Source organism: Aythya ferina, assembly GCF_964211825.1.
Source record: "Aythya ferina genome assembly, chromosome: 5".
In the NCBI taxonomy this organism is placed as follows: domain Eukaryota; kingdom Metazoa; phylum Chordata; class Aves; order Anseriformes; family Anatidae; genus Aythya; species Aythya ferina.
Window position 1 is genome coordinate 46,714,052 of NC_140301.1, and position 19,144 is coordinate 46,733,195.

A 19,144-nucleotide genomic window follows, 5' to 3' on the forward strand; every position below is an offset into this window, starting at 1 on the left:
TGATGTTTTCTGTTCCTGCTCTCAGGAATGGTCTTTGCTGGGCTGGCAAGAGCAGTCCTGCCACAGATTGCAATGCCAACCCTGTGATCCTAAGGCAAAAGTAAATGGTGGGGTTTGAAAGCAGCTTGAAGAGTGTTGTAAATTATAAAAATCCTATTTTTATATCCTTAAGAAATAAGTAATTGTGGGGAAGAGGCTGCCGTTACACCCCTAGGTAGATGAGGATCACTCTGAGATCTGGCAAAGCATCTCTATGAGCATGGCTATGAGAGTTTTCCTTGTTCCGTGGTGCTGCATATAGCTATGGGATGCAAACAATTTACTGTGACTTGGTGTGGATGAATGTGTCTCTCTTCTGCATAGGGACTTTAAGATTCCTACAGATGAAAGGTGCAGTTTAAGTGCAGCCATACTTTACCCATATATAGCAACAACAGCTGGATTTGGTTAATCCATTGGGCATGCTGTAAAGCCTGCCTGTTTTCCCAGGCACTCACAGTGGGGGTGGATTGAGAAGGTTGCTCTGTGCAGAGCTGTAAGTGCTGCTGGTATGGGGGACAAACAGTGCTGTGGGCTGCATGTGCTGTCTGAGTTACAGGAGACACGGATTTTTACGGTGTCTGTGAGATGTCGCTTTTTAAATGTGAAAAAGCAAAGGAACAGACTCTGAAATTTTACATTTGAGTAAGTACAATTTATTCCAGGCAGTGCTGAGGGTAGTTTCTTAACACAATGCTCTACGTGCTCCAGCAAGATCCAGTGATAACATCACTGGCTAGTCATTATGCACTAGTCTGGGCTAGGATGACAACTACTGCAGAAATACTTACGTGCAGTGGAGAAACAAGCATCAAAGTTTGTCTAGAGTGCACCATGGAGTCAGCAGATCAATTAGATGAAACAGCATGTCTGCAAGCCTCTTCCTTCCCAAACTGACAGTTTACAATTAGGATCAGTGAGATGCTCACAGATGCAGTCATCAGCAGGCCTTCTGTTTTCTGTGCATCTTATGCATGGTTCCTGTAATTGTAGCAGAGCCAGAATACATATTTAGTTGGTCAAAATGAGGATCAGTTGCCTTTAGTTATATGGAATAAAGTGACAAAGGTAAACACGTGAGGTTTGAAAGCATCCTGAAAAGGGCTGCCAGTTATTACAAAATCCTTGATATATCTGTAAGAAAGAACTAAACAATTCCATCTCTTGTGCTTTGCAGTACAAGCTTTATAGGCATCTCACAGCAGCCTAAACTTGAGGTTTCTTAGTGACATTTTATGTTTGAAATGTATCTTCTCTGAAGAAATGGATCTCTGAAATATACTCCAGTAGTTCTGGACACTCTGAACATGGTGCTTCTTTTAACTGTTTTGAAGATCAAGTTTATTACCATGCAGAGTGAGCATTAGCCACATTCAGTATAATATTTTTTTTTTTTTTATCAGTGACATGGGCTTTAGTCCAGCACCACAAATCCTGTATTTTCTTAGCTATGTTGTTTCTATAGAGACTTTGCATCCTAACAAAGATTGTGCTATTAAGACCAATCCTTAAATCAAAGTTTCCTTGCATACCAGGGAGAAAAAATGAACTGACTGACATTTTGGGCCATCTCCTATTTCTAGCAGTCTGGAATATATATTCAGAACTCCTTGGATACCATATGTAACTACTCCAGACCTATAGATATCACAAGTGAATAGAAACAAAGGAGGGCAAGCGGTGCTAGGCTAGCATGCCTTCTAAGAAATAAAAATTTCCCTTGTTTGTTTTGGAAATAGTATTAGTGCCCTTACTAGTGTTTACTGTAATCAATCTTCTTCTCCGAGATGCAGACTTTCCAAGTAGGTCTGATTCTCATCTCATACGTTGGCACACCTTCAGTTTCCACTGGTATTAAGATCAAGATCAGATCCTCGGACCTGTCCTCTGAAATTATATCAGAAATCTGGTAATGCTACAGATTGTGCAGATTTTCAGCTGTGCTGCTGATCACAGTGTAGAATATTCAGTATCTTCCTAAAACGAATGCTGTATTTACATCAAAATAAAACTGTAAAATGTAAAATAATCTAGCTTCAGGCACTTGCACTTCACTACAAATACTTTGTCTGTCTTGGCTGACAAAACACTCTTGGTTTTTGATCAAAGAAAACTAAGCTGTTTTCTTTTGATGTTAAGAAAGCTTTTGACAGAGTCCCTGGAAGACTAGTTAAGAAGCACAAACCTTGTGGTATACTCCGAAAGTGCAATGAAGAAAAATATGCTGAACAATACAAGTATGAAGTGATTTCTGCTCTGGAAAGAGCTCTATTTAGAAATTGCATCCTTATGTCTAGTTGAGCATTTACCTGCTGTTCGGGCTGCCTACCTGGCTCCAATTACAAGCCTCTGGTTACAGCTTGTTGCTGCTTTTAGGGTTTGCTTTAGGCGAAGGTGGTGTGAGGAGAGCTTCAGCTCGAGTCATGCAGACAATCTGAAGAGCAAGGCTTGGGGGAAATACCTACGTATTCAGAAATATTTTTCTTTGCCTTCCAGGTGGTGGCACAGCTGGCCTTGGCTTAGACTCCCCTCTGTGCACAGCACCTGAGAAGCTGCAGAGAGCTCACAAGGTAACTTAAATCACTTTATCTTCCACTTTCAATGCTGAAACTGTGCAATAAAATGTTAAAGGGTTAAACAAAGCATGCCATAGCTAATTAATAGTAGTCAGGCTTAATGAAGTATTGGGGAAAATGCAGACTACAGACATCTAATTAAAGCCTGTATCATGCTGCAGAATGACTAAATACAAGTGGGGAAGCACTGGGTGTCAAAAGGTGCAGCTTCAGACTCGGTGGGTTTAAAACCCACTCTTTGCACCTCAGTGTTTGTTACAGGAACAGTGTGTGCAGGTGGGGTCTGGGTGCAGAAAACGCAGCCCTGAAGGGTCTGGAAGCCTCCTCTGGGCTACGAGCACCCTCCAAATCTGTCCTGTAGTTCGGAACCAAGCCCGGGGGTGGTTTATTTCCTTAAATGTAATACTTATTATGGGGAGAGGAGAGCGTGGGATGTTCGTGCACCCTAAAAACTGCGCCTGCCCTGAGTGAGGCACTCAGGAACCGAGGAACGCGGTGGGGCTGCAGCCCTGAATGGAAGGGCGGCGGCGGCCGGCTCCGGGCTCCCGTCCCTCACGGAGCCGCCTGAAGGGACCGGAGGACACCCTCCGAGGCTCCCTGGCCGCTCCCCCGTGAGGGGAAGAACGCGGCAGGGATGGAGAGAAGGGGGAAGGATGGGCGCGGGGCGGGGACGCCGCGAAATGGCCGCCGCCTCCGCCGGCCCCCTGCCCGCCCCGCGCGGCCGTCACTGCCGGCGGCTGCCCCGCCTCAGCCCCCTTCCCCGGTGCCGGCGGCCGGGAGCCGGCATCCAGCTCCCCCCTTCTCCCCGGGCATGAGGCTGGGAGGCTGAGGCGGCGTTGGGCTGGCTCCTTCGAGGCCATGTTCCCCCGGTCCCACTTCTCCGGGGAGGTGAGGCGGGCGCCCGCCTCGGCCTGCAGCCGGTCCCGTTTGCGGGCGGGCGGCACGGTGCTGCTGCCCTCCATGTTGATGTTCGGCGTGATCCTGGCCTCCAGCGGGCTGCTGCTGATGATCGAGAAGGGCATCCTGGCCGAGGTGAAGCCGCCCCCGCTGCACCCGCCGGCGAGTGAGCTTGCCCGGAGGGTGGGTGGCAGGGAGGTCCCCGGCGACTTCGACCATGAGGTGCTGCGGGACATCCGCAACCGCACCATCCGCTCGGTCTGCGGGCAGCGGGCCATGCCCCGCAGCGTCTGGGAGCTGCCGGCCGGCCAGCGGCGGACACTGCTCCGTCACCTCCTGGTCAGCGACAAGTACCGCTTTCTGTACTGCTACGTCCCCAAGGTGGCCTGCTCCAACTGGAAGCGCATCCTGAAGGTGCTGGATGGAGCGCTGGAGAGCGTCGACGTCAAGCTCAAGATGGACCACAAGAGTGACCTGGTGTTCCTGGGGGACATGAAGCCAGAGGAGATCAACTACCGCCTGAAGAACTACTACAAGTTCATCTTCGTGCGAAACCCCGCGGAGAGGCTGCTGTCAGCCTACAGGAATAAGTTTGGGGAGATCAAGGAGTACCAGCTGAAGTACGGGGTGGAGATCGTCAGGAGGTACCGGAAAAATGGGGGTAAATCAGCAGGTGATGATGTGACCTTCTCCGAGTTTCTCCGCTACCTGCTGGATGAGGATGTGGAAAAGATGAACGAGCACTGGATGCCCATCTACAACCTGTGCCAGCCCTGCGCCGTCAGGTACGACTTCATCGGCTCCTACGAGCGGCTGAATGAGGACGCAAACCATGTTCTTGAGAAAGTTCAGGCACCTTCCTTCATCCGCTTCCCAGAAAGGCAGTCGTGGTACAAGCCCGTGACAGCAGAAACACTCCATTACTACCTATGCAACACCCAACAAAAGCTGATAAAAGAGCTGCTACCAAAATACATCCTGGATTTCTCCCTCTTTGCCTATCCCCTTCCAAACATCACCAGCGAATTCTGTAGGCAATGAGTTTTTTGTTTCAGGATCTGGCAGAAATTCTGCCTACGCTGGCAAGGATTTGCTAAGACGGCCGTTGCTACAAATCATGTGTTGCTGCAGGGCCTGTGAAACACTCTTCTATGCATAATTTCCTAACTGTATACTTTTAAAACACTCTTTTATATAATTTTATATATTGCCTTTTCTACTAAGAATACTTTTTGTATTGTTCCAATTTTAATGTGTACATATGCCGCTGACTCGAGCACAATAGCTTTTGTAAATCTATTTTGCTTCAAATTCTTTTTATGGCACGGCATGGAAAACTTTTGTAAGGATGTCAAGAAAATTGATATATTTTAAATATTCTTCCTCCTTTTTTTGTGTTTACTACTACGTAGTGCGCAGCTGACTCACAATCATAACTTAAAATAGTGGTTGATGCGCTGGAAGTCAGTGCTGTTAAAACTGGTCCTAGGTTAGACTAGAGGTAGTTTTTCAGGTATGAGTAAAAAAAAGTCTTAAAATTTGGCTTTGTTTCTACTTCATTTTCTCGTATATAGATGGTGGTTGAGTGAGGCTGTGTTTTTTTTTTTCCCTCATGACAGCAATAGTATCTGTGTTTTTGCTTTTAATTACTTATCATTGAAACAAAACTAGTGATAAGATAATAATAAAAAAAAAGTGTGACTTATGATACGAAAATGCAATATATTTACTCAGCATAACATAATCAGATGCAGCATCAAGCTCTAACAATTTGCTCTTCTCTTTCTCTTTAAGCTAAAGATCTGATAAGATCAAAAGCCATCATGGCTCTTATGACAAAAAAACAAACAAACCAAAAAAAAATCCAACCTGTGCCTGTTCACAGCCTCAGTGGGTACCTGTGTGCCCACATGCATTGCAAACCACCATGGACAAACACTTTCTGCAGCCACATTTCGAACAATTGGAGGACTAGTTCCTCTTTTCTGATGTGCACATCGTTTTTGTGTAGCTATTTGTATTTAATTATGACTGTTAAATTGTAAAAGTTTGGGACATAATGTACAGTGCTGTTTCGGGGGCTGTGTCCTCCTTTTAAATAAAATTTTTATATGAATGAATATATTGCTTTGTGCTTTTCCTTCAATGTTAATGTTTACTTGAATTCTTGTGAGAGGCCTTCTTCCCCTTATGCTATGCGTTAAAAGTATGACAAAGAGGCAATTCCTGCCTTGAATAATTTCTGTTATAAGTGTCAGAGCAGTGGTAACCAGTGGAGAAAGGAACTCATCCAAGCCAAACAATTGGACAACACAGGCAATTGGATAAAAAGCAGCAGTCAGCAGCAAAATAGGCACCTAATTGCAGTGGTGTTGATACAAAGCAGTGCAGATGGACTACAGGTATGGCAGAGACTTGATGGTTTCCTGGAATTAATCTCAAGGAAGTAACAGACAAAAATAAGTTTATTTCTCCTTTTTTTTTTTTTTTTTTTTTTTTTTTTAAATAAGATTTCCAAAATTGGAAGAAGGGCATGGAGCCCCATTCAACTGAACTCAAGGTGGAGGGATGGAAAATCCTGCCTAGGGCATAGCCTTACGTGACAATAGATTCACTGCATCTATGAACACACATGGTGAAATTGCCACCTCCTTCTGCTCAAGTCAATAGCACGGCAGTTTGAGTTTATGGAGCTCAAAGATTTCTACTTCTGATGGTATCAGGGTTGTGTATGAGAGCAATGAGTGCTACGCTCATGGACTTCAGCTCCTGGCTGCGTCCTTCCGCATCCACCTGTGCCTTTCAAAAAATGCGTTAGACATGGGCTTTTGTGCCAGGTATGTGTGGCTAAAACTCCTGTCTGCCCTGGTGATTTTGGTGATGATGCAGGAATATCTGGGGCCCAGCAAGCCAATTGATCTGGATCTGCCTTGTTCTCCAGCCAAACACACCAGATGTCAGCTGGGAATCAGATTTAATTTTATATTGCGAAGCAAATGCCAGTGATGGAATGGTCTGGGTTTTAATTAAACATTACCTTAATGTCTTTCTAACTGGGAATAAGCTGGTTAGACTTTACTGTCTTTGTGTCAGTGAGGCTGAGGGAATGTTTCCTACTTGTTCAGCAACTGGGTTTTTGTTAAATGCTTATTTCTCAGAAATGTGAAAAGTTTGTGCTGCCTGCTTGTTTATCTGCTGCACCTTCTGTTCGCCACATTAATTTTTTGGTCTCTTGTCCCCTTAATCTCATTTATTGCACGCAGACGGATTTTGCTTGTCATGGATTCTGCACTTCACTGGATGTCATTGACTGCCTTTTTCTCTCTAAATAAAAGCAGACAGCCTTTTTCCAGTTCCTTGTACCCTTCTTTAAGAAAGGCTTAAATGTGAGCAAAACCCACAAAACCTCATAGCTTGAGCAGAAATTTGTACCATACCTGCCAAAGTGTGGAAAAGTCTTCCCAAAAGCCATGGCAGGGGAGGATTTTGTCATCTGCCTCTACAGCCCATTCCTCTTCCTCAGTCGGGGTCACGTCTTTGTTTTTCTGATCTGTCTTTGATTTTCTTACCTATTTGTGGCAAGTCAGCCACTTGTAGGCTGGTGAATGCAAGTATGAAAAATCAATTGGGTTCCCATTAGTGCTACTTCTTTTTATCTGTAGCTAAAAATACAATTTTCTGAGAAACCTTTCAGCTGAGTAGGAAGGGAGCAAAAAGGAAAAGAAACTCATCTCTTACCAGCTGTTTTATTTCTTTTAGTCAGGTGTTTCTCTGGCGTGGAATAAATCCTGAGCAAATTCCAGAGCTGGCAGTGTCTGCAGGAGGTAAGAGACACGGAGCAGGATCCAGCCCTCCTCCTGGGGACCTGGGGAAACTGAAAGCAGAGACTTCAGTGAAGGACTTCAGAGCAGCTCTGGTACATACTGGGAGGAGGTAATCATGAAGTTAGAAGCTGTCTAGGTTTGATCAAACTCTGTTCTTTCTCAAACACTTCTCCTTTCTGATCTATTCAGCATAGCAGCTCCTTTTTCCACTTTCCCATCTCCATTCTTGCAGTCGCCAAGCAGAATAAAAAGCTGATCTGTTCTTTTTTGATTTATTATTTGTGAAGCCTCGACACTAGATGGAATGCCCCAAGCTTCCCCAGCTTAAACAGCTGGAGGTTTTAGCGCTGGGGTCTTGGCCCTGCATTTTTCTCAGTTGCTTTTCCTAGCTTCATGTCAAAATCATTGCCCGGACCATGCCACTCTCCTGTTTTCTCTGCAGAAGCATGCGAGAATACCTGGAGACACTCTGGTAGCTTAATTCCGTCTCATTATATGGAGACCTTCTGACAATGTCCTTCTAGATTATCACAATGAGATTTTATTTTAATTTGCCATTAGTCCCTCCTTAATAAAAGGAGGTTACCTTAAAAAAAAAAAAAAAAAAAAAAAAAAGAAGCATTTGGGGCTCTCAATTTTTTCCATTTGTGTGTGCTGGTTTATTCTTGCTTCCCTGCTGACTCTTGGACATGCCAATCCACTTCTACCAAATTTAAGAGAAGAATATGTTGCACTGATCTTTTCATTGCTTGTAACTCCCATAGTTGTAGTGGGGGGCTGCAGAAAGAAGTTGAGTGCTTTACCCCCATGTGAGTGCTGGTCATGAGCCAGCCCTAACGCCTTCTCTTTCCCCCAAATCAATGCCTGTATGACGTCCAGAGCTCCCTGTGACATGGAGAGATTCTTTTTGCACGGAGGAATGCTTCCAGAGTATTTTATGAGGATTTAATTGATCGTGTAAGAAATGCAATGATCAGAGAAGGCAACAGATGAAGAGTCTGAGGAAGAGCTGGGAGAGTTCTCTTTTGTAAGGTCAAGTTCCTGCACTTTGTGCTGATGAACACCTACTTCATGCCGTGGCTTGTTAGCAGACAGAGAGTTATGCTTGGTGCATGTTTGGTTCTGGACTGCTTGCTAGCAATAGTCGTGTCTGATTCCTGCCTGGGGTACATTTATATATTTTCTTACATTAAATCTCTATATCCCTCATAATATACATACACAATGATGTGGGATTTTGTGCTGGAGACAGGACAAAGGCATAAAACCTTTTTTTTTTTTTTTTTTTTTTTTTCCTCAGGGATTTAGTGATCCAGTATCAGATGCTAAATGTCCGTCAGTGCTCAGTGTGGCATCTTCCACACAGTCCTGCGTGCTTGTGTCTTTCCAATTTGCTGGCATTTCTTTTTGCTGAAAGCATGAAAAAAAAATAGGTAACTGCAACCTGCCATTATGATTTTGTTGTATCGGTTTGCTGGGTTATTTCTCATAACTCATGCTATACTTGAGACAGATTCACTCGTTCGTGGATCAGGTCTGATTTAGGTGATCCTCCTGTGAATTGAGCTTCGTGCATCCTCTTGCTTCGTGGAAGAAGACCTTGGTTTCTGCAGCGGTGTGAGCACGGCAGCTCTGAGTGCTCCCAGAAGGAACGACCACAGGCACACAGTGAGAAGGTCCCTGCTCGCCAGGGGTTAACCAGCTGAGAGGTGTGAAAAATCCATTCCTGCTCTGTGTTGTCTTGTTTAAATCATAACAGCATGTCAGCGAGCCGACGTCTTAAATAATCTCCATATTGCACTGGGACTACAGGAATGGGAATAAGCGAGCCGTTTGAGTTTAGTATGCAGGGCTGCTGGTTTGTTTTCCCCTTTGGAGAAGGGAGCAGGACAGGTCATGATCCCTTATTGTTTCAAAAAATCGTTTTACGTATTGCCTCATTTACCAATTCCAATGTTAGCAGGTCTGGAAAGCCTCATCTCAACATACCTAACACCCGCGGGGCCGGCGGTTGGCAGTGCGACGTGAGGAGCATTCGTCAAAGCATGGGGATTTCACACCAGGCAGAAGAAACCACTTGGACCTGGACAACTCGGGGAGGGAGCATCAGCATCGCAGAGCCAGTGCTGGTGACAAGGAGTGCTCACTGAGCTGGCATTTGGCATCTGCAGCCTGGGCCCTCCGAATTTCTAAAGCAGGTTCATTGCAGCCAGCTGCTGGTGGAAAGAACAGGGTTTTAAGCACGGTCCCTCTGAGCTTCACAGCTGAGCTCTGGTGCGTGCGTCAGATTTTTTCCTCTTTCCTGTGGGCTTTTTCCTATTGCTTTTGCAGAAATAAATAACTTCCTTGCCAGGCACTGGTGCTGAAGTAAGTGCATTAACGCTGCCAGTCACCTCGCTGGCTGCTAGCCATAACCCTGTATCTAACGGGAATAAAGCTCTCTGGAGCACGGCGGGAGCAAGCAGCGCCACGGATGCTTGTTTTGATGTCTGCACAAGGCACCAAACCAGCTTTGCTTCTGCTCCTCTTTGTTTCAAACCTTTTATATTATTATTTTATTATGGGGGAGAATATCCGCAGACAGTTCCTCTTGCTTTTAGGTGGGATTTCTTTTTTTCTTCACGCGGGAGCACGATCATCCTTGGGAGGTTTCTTTTGTTTTGAAAAAGCTGAAGGAAAATGTCTTTAACGGGCTGTTGTGTGTAATGAGGCTGAGATATCCTGGTGGAGGCAGTACTCTGCACATACCCCTCGGGGTTCTTCTGTAGTGCTTACAATCGTGTGTCTTACTTCTGAGGGTCCAAGCTATATGGAAAGAATCCCTATAATCTGACTCCCTGCGTGGATATTGAGGACTCCCACCTATACCCTGGTGAGGGAATTTTTGCCTGTGGTTTTAGAAGAGCTTGTTCAGCTGTGCACGGTTTGGTAGCAGAGAGCAGAGCTCAGGTCAAACTGAGCGGGGTTGTTTTGTGAGTTTTTTTGTTCCAGCTTCATGAGAAGGGTACTTCTGATGACGTTTTTGCCTTTGGGATGCTGCTGAACAGAGCAGGGAAAAGCTCTTTGGATCAAAATCTAGCCCAAACCTCATAGGCAGTGACTGGGAGGTAAACAGAGCTGGTAAAATCTTCTGCAAACATTGACTTTAAGGCACTAAAAAAAATACAACAAGCTATTAAAACAGAACTGTAGTCTTATGTCTTTCTGGTTCATGCCAATTGCAGTGTAAATACCAGCGTTGTTTTGTCCAGGGTGTAACTGCCCTTTCTTCTACTTTCTTTCTGCAGGTGGATGCTAAAATTTTATTGCAGGTCTGCTTTAAGGTGCAAGGCATAGTGTCTGCATGCAACAGCAAGCTGAAAATCTGTAGAAAAACACAGTGTTTGTTGTTGTTTTTTTTTTTGTTGTTGTTGTTGGTGGGTTCATTTTTCTTTTCTGCATCTCAGGAATAACTTCAACAGTGATGCTTCCATGCTACCTGGGAGAATGCACCCAAAATGGCTGGTCTTGTGTCCAGGGGCTCTTGAAAAGTGGTAAATAACCCTGTCTAGTTTTATTTTAACCCACACAGAGCATGCCCTGCCTTGCCCTCTTGCAACACGAAGGCAAATGGTAGCAAAACAGCTAGAGATAAAAGCAATGAATTCACAAGGTGCTGACATGGACTTCAGACTGTCTTGAAAGCCATGCATCTTTCCTGTTTTGCCTTTGCTAAGATCAGGGTGCTTAGGGGAGTTAAAAAGAAAAAAGAAAACAACACAACTGGACATGGGTTTGAAAACTCAGCTGGATTTTTCCAAAACGAGTGCCCTGTGAGCCAGGGGTTTCCTTGTAGTGCAGTGTACACACACACACGCCCCAGCAGCTGCCTGAGTCATGGAAGAGTTTATTCAGCAAAGGAAAAAAAAAAAAAGTACTTCATCCAGTGAAAACACCGCAGAGGCTTTTACAGCCCTTTTGCGGGTAACGATAGCAGCAAAGGTTTGCCAAGGCGGCGAGGCTCTGACAGCCCCACAAAGCTCCTAGAAAAGGACAGCAAATCCATTGTTGAAAGCATTATGAGAGGTTGTGGGTAAAGGTGGGGTATTCAAAGCTTTCCTTTTTTTTCAGCTGCCAGCCCTGCATGCTTGTCCCCTACTCACCAGTGAGGAGGCTGCCTCCAGTCACAGCTCTGTCCTAGGTTTTGTTGGGAGACAATGAGAAAGCAGCTTCCACTAAAGGAGGTGAGCACGACCTAGCTCTAGGCTGCTGCAAAAGTAAGTGACAATGAAAAAAAAGTGAATGTACAAGCACAAAATGCTTCTTGCTTAGTTTGCTACTTTTCCTCAGAATCTCAGAATCTCAGAATGGTTGAGGTTGGAAGGGACCTCCAGAGATCATCTAGTCCAACCCTGATGAACAACCATTTTATTTTGGCACAAGGTTGGTTTTGATGTCATAATCTTTTGGAAGAAATGCCCACCTTACTGCAGGAAGCAGAGCAAAGCTGCTTGGGGTGAGACCTTTGGGGCAAATATTTGGATGAGGCCAATGGGATCCTTTAGATTTGCAGGGGGCTTACAAGACTCCAGTTAGCAAAGGAGCCAGGTAAGGGCTGGTGTCCCCATATTCCAGCAAGGAGCTAGGGAAGGCAGGATGGCAGATTTGCACAAAATATTTATAATTTATCAGCAGTAAAAAGCTCGTGCTAGGCAGAAGCAGTTGTTAAAAAAAAAAAAAAAAATTAAAAAAAAATCTCCAGTCCGAGCCCTGACTAAAGCTGGTTTCCATGGAAATAATGGAAGCTGCATCATCTTCACACCTTGTTGGCCACACAATTTCCATGGGAGCCCGTGGGTCCCCAGGTGAGGAAAAACTGGCTCAGAGCCGGTACAGCAATGGGCTCAGAGAGCTCTGATACGCTTAATCTTGGCAGTTTGCCCTTTGGCCGAAAGCCACCAAAAATAGAGATATCTGAAACATCAGAACTGCGTGGAAGGGCGTTGAACAAGCCTCGTCTGATCTCCCTCTGTCTTTAGCTTCACTGAGTTCAGCAGAATCACCCTAAGGTGCAGATTTATTCCTGGTTTATTCCAGATTTATAAGGCTCGAATCAGTTCATGCATTCAAAAGCAGCCCTGATCAGGTTAATGAAAGAAGGATATGCCCAACAACACTTTCATTCTTTGAGAGGTTACATGAAGCAGTTGGAAAGGACAATTTCATGGCTAAAACTCTTGCTTGCTGCTGCTCAGTGCCCATCCATTCAGTCTGGCAGTAGACTAAACCATGAGGTGTTGTCCTTGCTTTCTCATTAAGTCAGAGCAATGCTTAAAATTAGCAAAGAGGATGCCAAAATGTATTTCATGTTTCTGGGAGTGACTATCCAAGCAAATCATGCATGCTGAAATCATTGTGAGTGCAAGGATTTCCAAGAGCAACCACTGGATGCTCAGGATTTGTGCTTTAGGGGGAGCTTGGTCTTCTGCAGGTTGGCAGTGGAAAAGAAATTCATCCTGGTTTCAGTCAAGGTGTGAATTTGGGATGCAACAGGGGTGTAGCTCTCAGACCAGAGCCAGAGAACTGCATTTTAATCTGAAGGCTTCCATCATTCAAAAGCAACACATTTACGTCAGTGCTGGCTTGGGCTGCAAGCATCAGGTTACAGCATCCAGGAAAACTGGGAATGTGCCATTGCCAGGCACACAGGGAAGAGTTGGGTAACATGCTTACGGATCATTTTACTATATCAGCTCTCAAAAATGTGACTTTGAGGGGAAACAGATAATACGTGGTGCTGCTTTTCCCTTGTAACTTCGTGCACAAGGACTTTAGAGGGTTTGACTTTGTTGCAGGCTGGGGTCAGGCTTCAAGCAGCATGCTTCTACCTAGGATGTTTAGTTGGAAGGATTGCACCTTTTCATGGCCTTGTGAAGGCAAAGGATGGAAAAAAAGCTCTTTTATCCCCTGTGGTGTTCCTGAAGGTGGAGAGGGAGCAGGAATCAAGGCTCTGGTCATAATGGAAAATGCAGAGTGGCACAAAGCCGTGCCTCTCCTTGATGCCAGAAGGAAGACATTAACAATGTCCCCATGGAGAAAAAGGAGAGGTGCTGAGGTCTGGGAGAGAGAAATGTGCCCTGATAGTGCTATGGAGAGGAGTGCGGATTCACACTGCGTGCAGACTTCCTATATGCTTCGAGGTATATGGGAGTATAGGAAACTGTATAGGTATATAGGAAGCGATAAACTGCTCTTTTGGCCATCTGCAAATGGAATAGCAAGCTCACAGCAAGAAAGGGAGGATGGTAGTTTTCTTTGTTTGTTTGCTGTTTTTTTTAAATTCCCCCAGTTAAAATCATGCCCGCTGTTCCTTGCAGCTAGTTTTGATGGCCTGCTGACCATCATTGATCAACATTTGGGTATCAGCAGCCAAGCGAAGCAATTAGAAAAGAGTAGGAGTGTAAAAGCTGCAGTTTTCTCCGAGCTGCGAATAGTAGCAGGCAGCTGATGGAGAAGGGTCTTGCTTCCCAGCGAGAGAGGTCCAAAGAGGTTGTTCTTAATTATCTTTTTGCTCCCAGCAGGAGAGATCAATGCAGCCCCATGTGCGATGCTCGTTTAGGAAGAATCGCATCGACTCCTGCAAGGCCCTTAGTGAAGGGGTTTTAATCAAGGCTGGAAGGGGACTTTGGAGATCCAGCAGGTCAAGCTTGAGGGGTTCCAGGGACAGGTCTGATTCAGCTCTTCAGAAAACACGGTGATTTCTTTTCAATTCTTCAGATGAGAAAGAAATAGAAACGTATTTAAACAGCCAAACTTCCACTGGTCCTCTTGAAATGAAGCTGGACTGAAGGGACTTCTGCAGGACAGACACCTCTGTGGCTGTCCACCATGTGGTTGTTTTGCTGGCACCGTCTGCAGCTTGTCCTCATTGGGGACCCGCTCCCTCAAAGAGCTTGTCCACATGGCCTCAGGGCAGATTTTGGCTAAGAGCTCTGCTGATGGATGAGCATCACAATCAGGCTGGTTTGTTAGAAAATAAGACAGACTTCAGCAGCTGCTCGCATCGGCAGATACGCCTCTGGCGTGCACACATGGAATGGATTTGAGAGGAAAGATGTCATTTTTATGACCCCGCTTTCCTGAATGCAGTCCTGGCTTTGCAGACAAAATAAGCGTCATGGCAGGGTCCTCAGGCACGGCTCCAGCCCAAAGCTGCAAGTTAGCACAGATCTGCTCTCTCTCAACGGGATTTACCCATCACCTTCCCCTTCCTAGCAGGAATCATTGCCAGCAGTGCAGTGAGGACATATCAGCGCAACCTCCTCTCAACGGCAGACTGAAAAAGCAGTAAAAGAAAATACACATCTAGAGCCGGAGGAGAGGGAGGACAGCATCGTGCTAAAAATCCACTTCCCTGCTCATTGGCATCCTGCCGCTGGCCAGCCCCCAGGTTTTCTGCTGGTTGCGTGTGAAAAAAGTAGGTGGGCTTCTTGGGGATGCTGCCATCATGCTCCCAGCACCCAGGGTGCCCACCGTTACCACCCAGGGTTTGTGTAGGTTTTCCCCAGGAAGCATGTTGTAGGGCAACCCCATCTGAGGAGTGAGACAGGCTCTGCCAACCTCTTTAACCCCTGGGTTTTCTCATCTCCTTACTACCTGTTAGAAAAATAGACAGGACGGGGATTTTTGCCATCCCTCCAAACTTCCCCAGCGCTGACAGTGCGTGCTTTATGTTAGAGCCCCATTCAGCAAATCGCTTCCGTATGCAACCGTGGCGTCACAGGCTATTAAAAAGAATAATAGAGAAGCAACCGTGGGAAAAGGACTGCAATATTTTCGACTCTCCTGGTGAGATCGCAACTCGGATGAGTGCTGAGCCAGGCTGTAGAGAGCCCTGAGCAGTGCCCCCATTCTTTTTCTCATTGTATAGGCACATCCCTGCCTGCAGGCAGGTTTTTTATGGTTTAATCCTGGGGTGTTCTGCAGCATGAAATAGCTCTTTTCTCCTTTCTCATTGCAACTTGGATGTGTGGCAACCCTGAGATCACCATCACGGGTGTGAACAGCTGCTCAGCACAGGGTAACTCCTGCCCAGATCTCCCAGACACTGCATTTCTCCCCAAAATCAAGCCCATAAATCACTGCAGCTCGATCCTAGCGTGTCTATCCGCTGCTGTTGGATTTCTGTGTTTCGTCATCAGCTGCTGGCAAGTTCCTCTTGCACGGTCACTTTGCTGAAGTCTGAGCCAAAAATCTCCATTTGCCCTTAAGCTGCACACTGGGTCTGCAGAGCTTACAGGGCAGCTGCACCCCATAGATCCAGAAAGCTGGACCAGCACCCAAAGTTTTCACGAAGAGTTTTCCTAGAGCTGGAGCAGAAATTTAAGGCAGCCCGTGTTATTTCAGCTATGAATCAGGTCTGTGCCAGTGAGGCTGCAGAAAGGCAGGGGATGATGACACCCAGCGCTTGTGTGTGTGTTTTGACTGCAGCCTGATGAGAAAAAGGAAAAAAAATAAAGAATCAATGCGTATACCAGAAAAAGTATTTGGCAGCTAAAGCAAAACACTGCTTGGAGCTATTTGCATCTGACTAAGCATGGGTTTCAAACATACACAAGCAGACTCAGTGCTCATACAGCCTTGCAGCTTTTAGGAAAAAAAGAAGAAAAAAAAAAAAAAAAAAAAAAAAAAGAAGAGAGATTTGTGCACAGAAGGGTGATATCTGCCCATGCACTAGAGGCAGCAGTTTGTCCTGGTAGAGATTCCAGGGTGTAAGAAATGGGAAAAAAAGGTAAGCCTGCCTATGTCATGCTATTGTATGGCATCTGTGCAAAAAGCCCTGGTTAAAAGCATGCTAAGGGTCCCCCAGGTGTCATTTTTGGCTTGTAGTGGGTGCAAATGGCTGTAGCTGATTAAATACAGTGAGTATTGGATGGCAAGTTTCCAGAGGCCCCCAGAATGGTCATATATTGGGATCCCTCTTCTTTTTTTGCTTTTCTTTTCCTGCTTTATCCCTTGCAAAATTATCCTTTGCCTCTCCACAGGCTGGACTCAAAGCCAACCGTCAGGCTCAAGTGCTGCAACTTGGTGAGGGGCTTTGGGGGAAGAACAGGCAGTTCCTGGCCTTAGCAGTGCCTGTCTGGGAAAACCCAGCAAGCCATGGGCATTTGGTTAATAGTTTGTTGTTGCTGTTGTTTGTCAAGAGTGGGATTTCTTTTTATTTCCTCTCATTTTAAGCTTACAGCTGCCCATCCACCTTCTCCATGCCATGCCTTCTCCATGCCTTACAGTAAAGGTCCCGGTCTGTGAGGTACAAAGCACATCAATGGATCAGAGTTGCTCCACGCTTTGGGTATGCATACCTTCAAAATCATTTTCTGTACCTCAGCCAGCACCCAAAGAGTCCAGGCTCTCCAGGACAGACTCTTTTAAGAGAGAAAAAAAAACAAAACAAAAAAAAAAAAAACAACCACAATTAATGTTTGTAGATGGCACATACCAGAGGAGCATCACAGTAAATGCTATTAGCAAGTGGTTTCTGAGTTCTTTCACCCATGCAGAGACCAAACCCCCACCCCTGAGATGGTGATCCCTGGAGGGGTTTATCCAGAGAAATGGGGCAAAAAAATGGCATTTTTGCTGTTGGAAGCTCAGTTTGAAGAATTTTTTGTGTTGTTCCTGTGGCATTTGAATCTCTCGTGCAAACATGTCCTGCTCTTCTTGTAGCAGCCAAAAGGGTCCATAGTGGATGGGATATCTGGGACTCGAAGGAAGTTGTTAGAGGGGTTGGTAACCAAAACTGAAATCCCATGTCATGGCATATGCAGCTTTGTTGTACCCAACCTCCTCTCCGTCTCAGGAAATCTTCTGCATTTGCCTGTAAAGCTGTGTGAGTTGGATTCCTTTCCTCCTGGGAGGGGAAAAAAGAAAAACAAACAAACAAACAACAACAACAACAAAAAACACTTTGTTTTTTATAACTTCCAAAGAGCCTTTTCCTGCCAGCCCAAAACACAGAATTAGAGATTGCATTTTCCCTTCGCTTTTAGCACAGCTTGATGCGATTTTGCTCGCGGAGCCTGAGCCAAGAAGCTGGGGGAATTTGCTTTGTACCTCCCCAAAGTGCCAGCCCGAGCCGTGAAACCTCGCTGTGCAGCGGGAGCAAACCAAAGTAAAGCAGCAGCACCGTGCTGATTCACCTTCCTGCTCCGTGCAAAAATTCTTTGAAACGGGAGATAACGGGGCACTTTGGGGCTGAATCACCTCCTTCTGCTCCTCTGGAAGTGCCAGGGCTGGGTTTCCCCCCCCCCAGTCAAACATATGGGGGCTGGAGGCTGGGAAATGCACTTGCAGCATCCTGTTTATTGCTATTTCTCTGTTGAGTATAATCAGGTAAGGAGGAAAATGTGGAAAATAGGGATATGCTAAAAAGAGCAGCAACACAAACACCCCCATGACAACTTTTCTGAAACTGTGACTGACGCTTAATAGTGGTTTTTTTTAAGATGTCAGAATTATAAATTGAAAGTATAAATGCCTAAATAGTCTGGCGGGCATGGGCCCTGCTTTTCTGACAGCAAAGGAGCAGAATTGAGGCAACCCAGGCCCATTTGCAAGACTGCAGCACAGCCCATGGAAAGGGCTGGGTGGGAGAAAAAAGTTGAAAAAAAGTTTGAAATATAAAACATGAAAATACAGCAAATGCACTTGAGCATCTGGCTCCTCGCTCTCCTCACTCATCAGTCTTCCAGGTGCTCACTGTCAAGTCCAAGTGGGTCTTAAGCTGATGAGAGCCCCACCAGGAGCAAGCCTGGCCTGGGAGAAAATAAAGTTGTTCTGCCTTAGCAGAGGTTGCAGAGAGGCACTTTGGGGCTGCAGGGCTTCCACCTCCTGCCATAGTGAGCAGCACTAAAAATAATAATGATAATAATTTAAAAAAGCAATAGCAAGAGGTAGCCATGCCTCTTATTTTAATGAATCTTGGGGTGTTTTTGCTGCTGCTGGGGAGATGCAGGGTGGCCCCCCCCAGCCCCACACAGGGCTGAGACGCCGTGGTGGCAGGGCGTGACAGTTCCCACGTCCTCTTGGTCTTGAAATTCGTCACCCAACAGCTTTCTGCTGCCCTTTGCGCCGCTGCAGTTCCTCCTGATGTCGCTGCAGCAGCTCTCACGCAGCACAGTGACCTCCCAGACTTTTAAATTGCAGCTAAACTTTTTGGGTTTTACCGACAAAAATCGAATTGGAGACGAACACTCCTGCATCGGGATATGAAGTCCTTTTCCCTAAAACCATTTTGCACCATGCTCAGCGTGAGCTGGGGAGCTGCACAGCTCAGGAGTTGCTTTTTACCCCTCTTTAAGCTCCAATTTATCAGCATTAGTGTGCCCTCCCCCTGGCTCTGCAATATCGGAGCTGCCCAGTGGAGTTTCCTATTCCAGAGGCTGTCCCTGGGGCAAATCCTTTCTCTCCCATCCCTCCTCCTTTCCCCTTTGCCAGTGATGATGGTTAAAGGCATCGGGATGTGAATAAAGGGAGGAGATGGGGGCTGCTGGTGGAAACACGAGACAGAGAGCAGCAGCGGGATCATCCCCCAAAATAAAACTTGCAGGGGAAGTGTGAGAGGAAACGGGGGATATTTTAAGGCTGTTGTCTGCTCAGAAACACCCTGCTGCCATCCCCTGCGGGCCTGGAGGATTTGGACCACATGAGATTGTGTGTAATTAGTGCCTCCTTGCGTTCTGGTTATTAGCTCGGGTAATTTTGAGCCGTCTCAAGGCTGTAGGTGAACGCTTAAAGCACCTCGCTGCTGGTTGCAAATATACATCACAT

The 19,144-nt window shown here is 45.9% G+C and overlaps 1 protein-coding gene and 2 long non-coding RNA genes across 5 annotated transcripts; 2 read left to right on the top strand and 1 right to left on the bottom strand.

Annotated features, from left to right (window-relative positions):
• Positions 1-672: 672 nt before the first annotated feature.
• Positions 673-3,269, bottom strand: LOC311437453. Its single transcript, XR_014693480.1, has 2 exons — positions 1,794-3,269; positions 673-1,020 (listed from the first exon to the last, which is right to left on the bottom strand). It is a non-coding gene; the product is annotated as an uncharacterized lncRNA (long non-coding RNA).
• A 75-nt stretch (positions 3,270-3,344) lies between these two features.
• On the top strand, positions 3,345-5,632 carry CHST14 (carbohydrate sulfotransferase 14). Its single transcript, XM_084522251.1, has one exon. It carries the CDS (start codon positions 3,474-3,476, stop codon positions 4,551-4,553), a length of 1,080 nt encoding a protein of 359 aa, XP_084378377.1. The 5' UTR covers positions 3,345-3,473; the 3' UTR covers positions 4,554-5,632.
• Positions 5,633-7,306: 1,674 nt separating this feature from the next.
• On the top strand, positions 7,307-11,586 carry LOC311437819. 3 transcript variants are annotated; one of them, XR_014693733.1, is made up of 5 exons: positions 7,307-7,445; positions 8,637-9,045; positions 9,300-9,610; positions 10,783-10,869; positions 11,447-11,586. It is a non-coding gene; the product is annotated as an uncharacterized lncRNA (long non-coding RNA). The 3 variants fall into 3 exon arrangements; XR_014693734.1 differs by having other exon boundaries at positions 9,300-9,534; XR_014693735.1 differs by having other exon boundaries at positions 8,637-8,769; positions 9,300-9,534.
• The last annotated feature ends 7,558 nt before the right edge of the window (positions 11,587-19,144 follow it).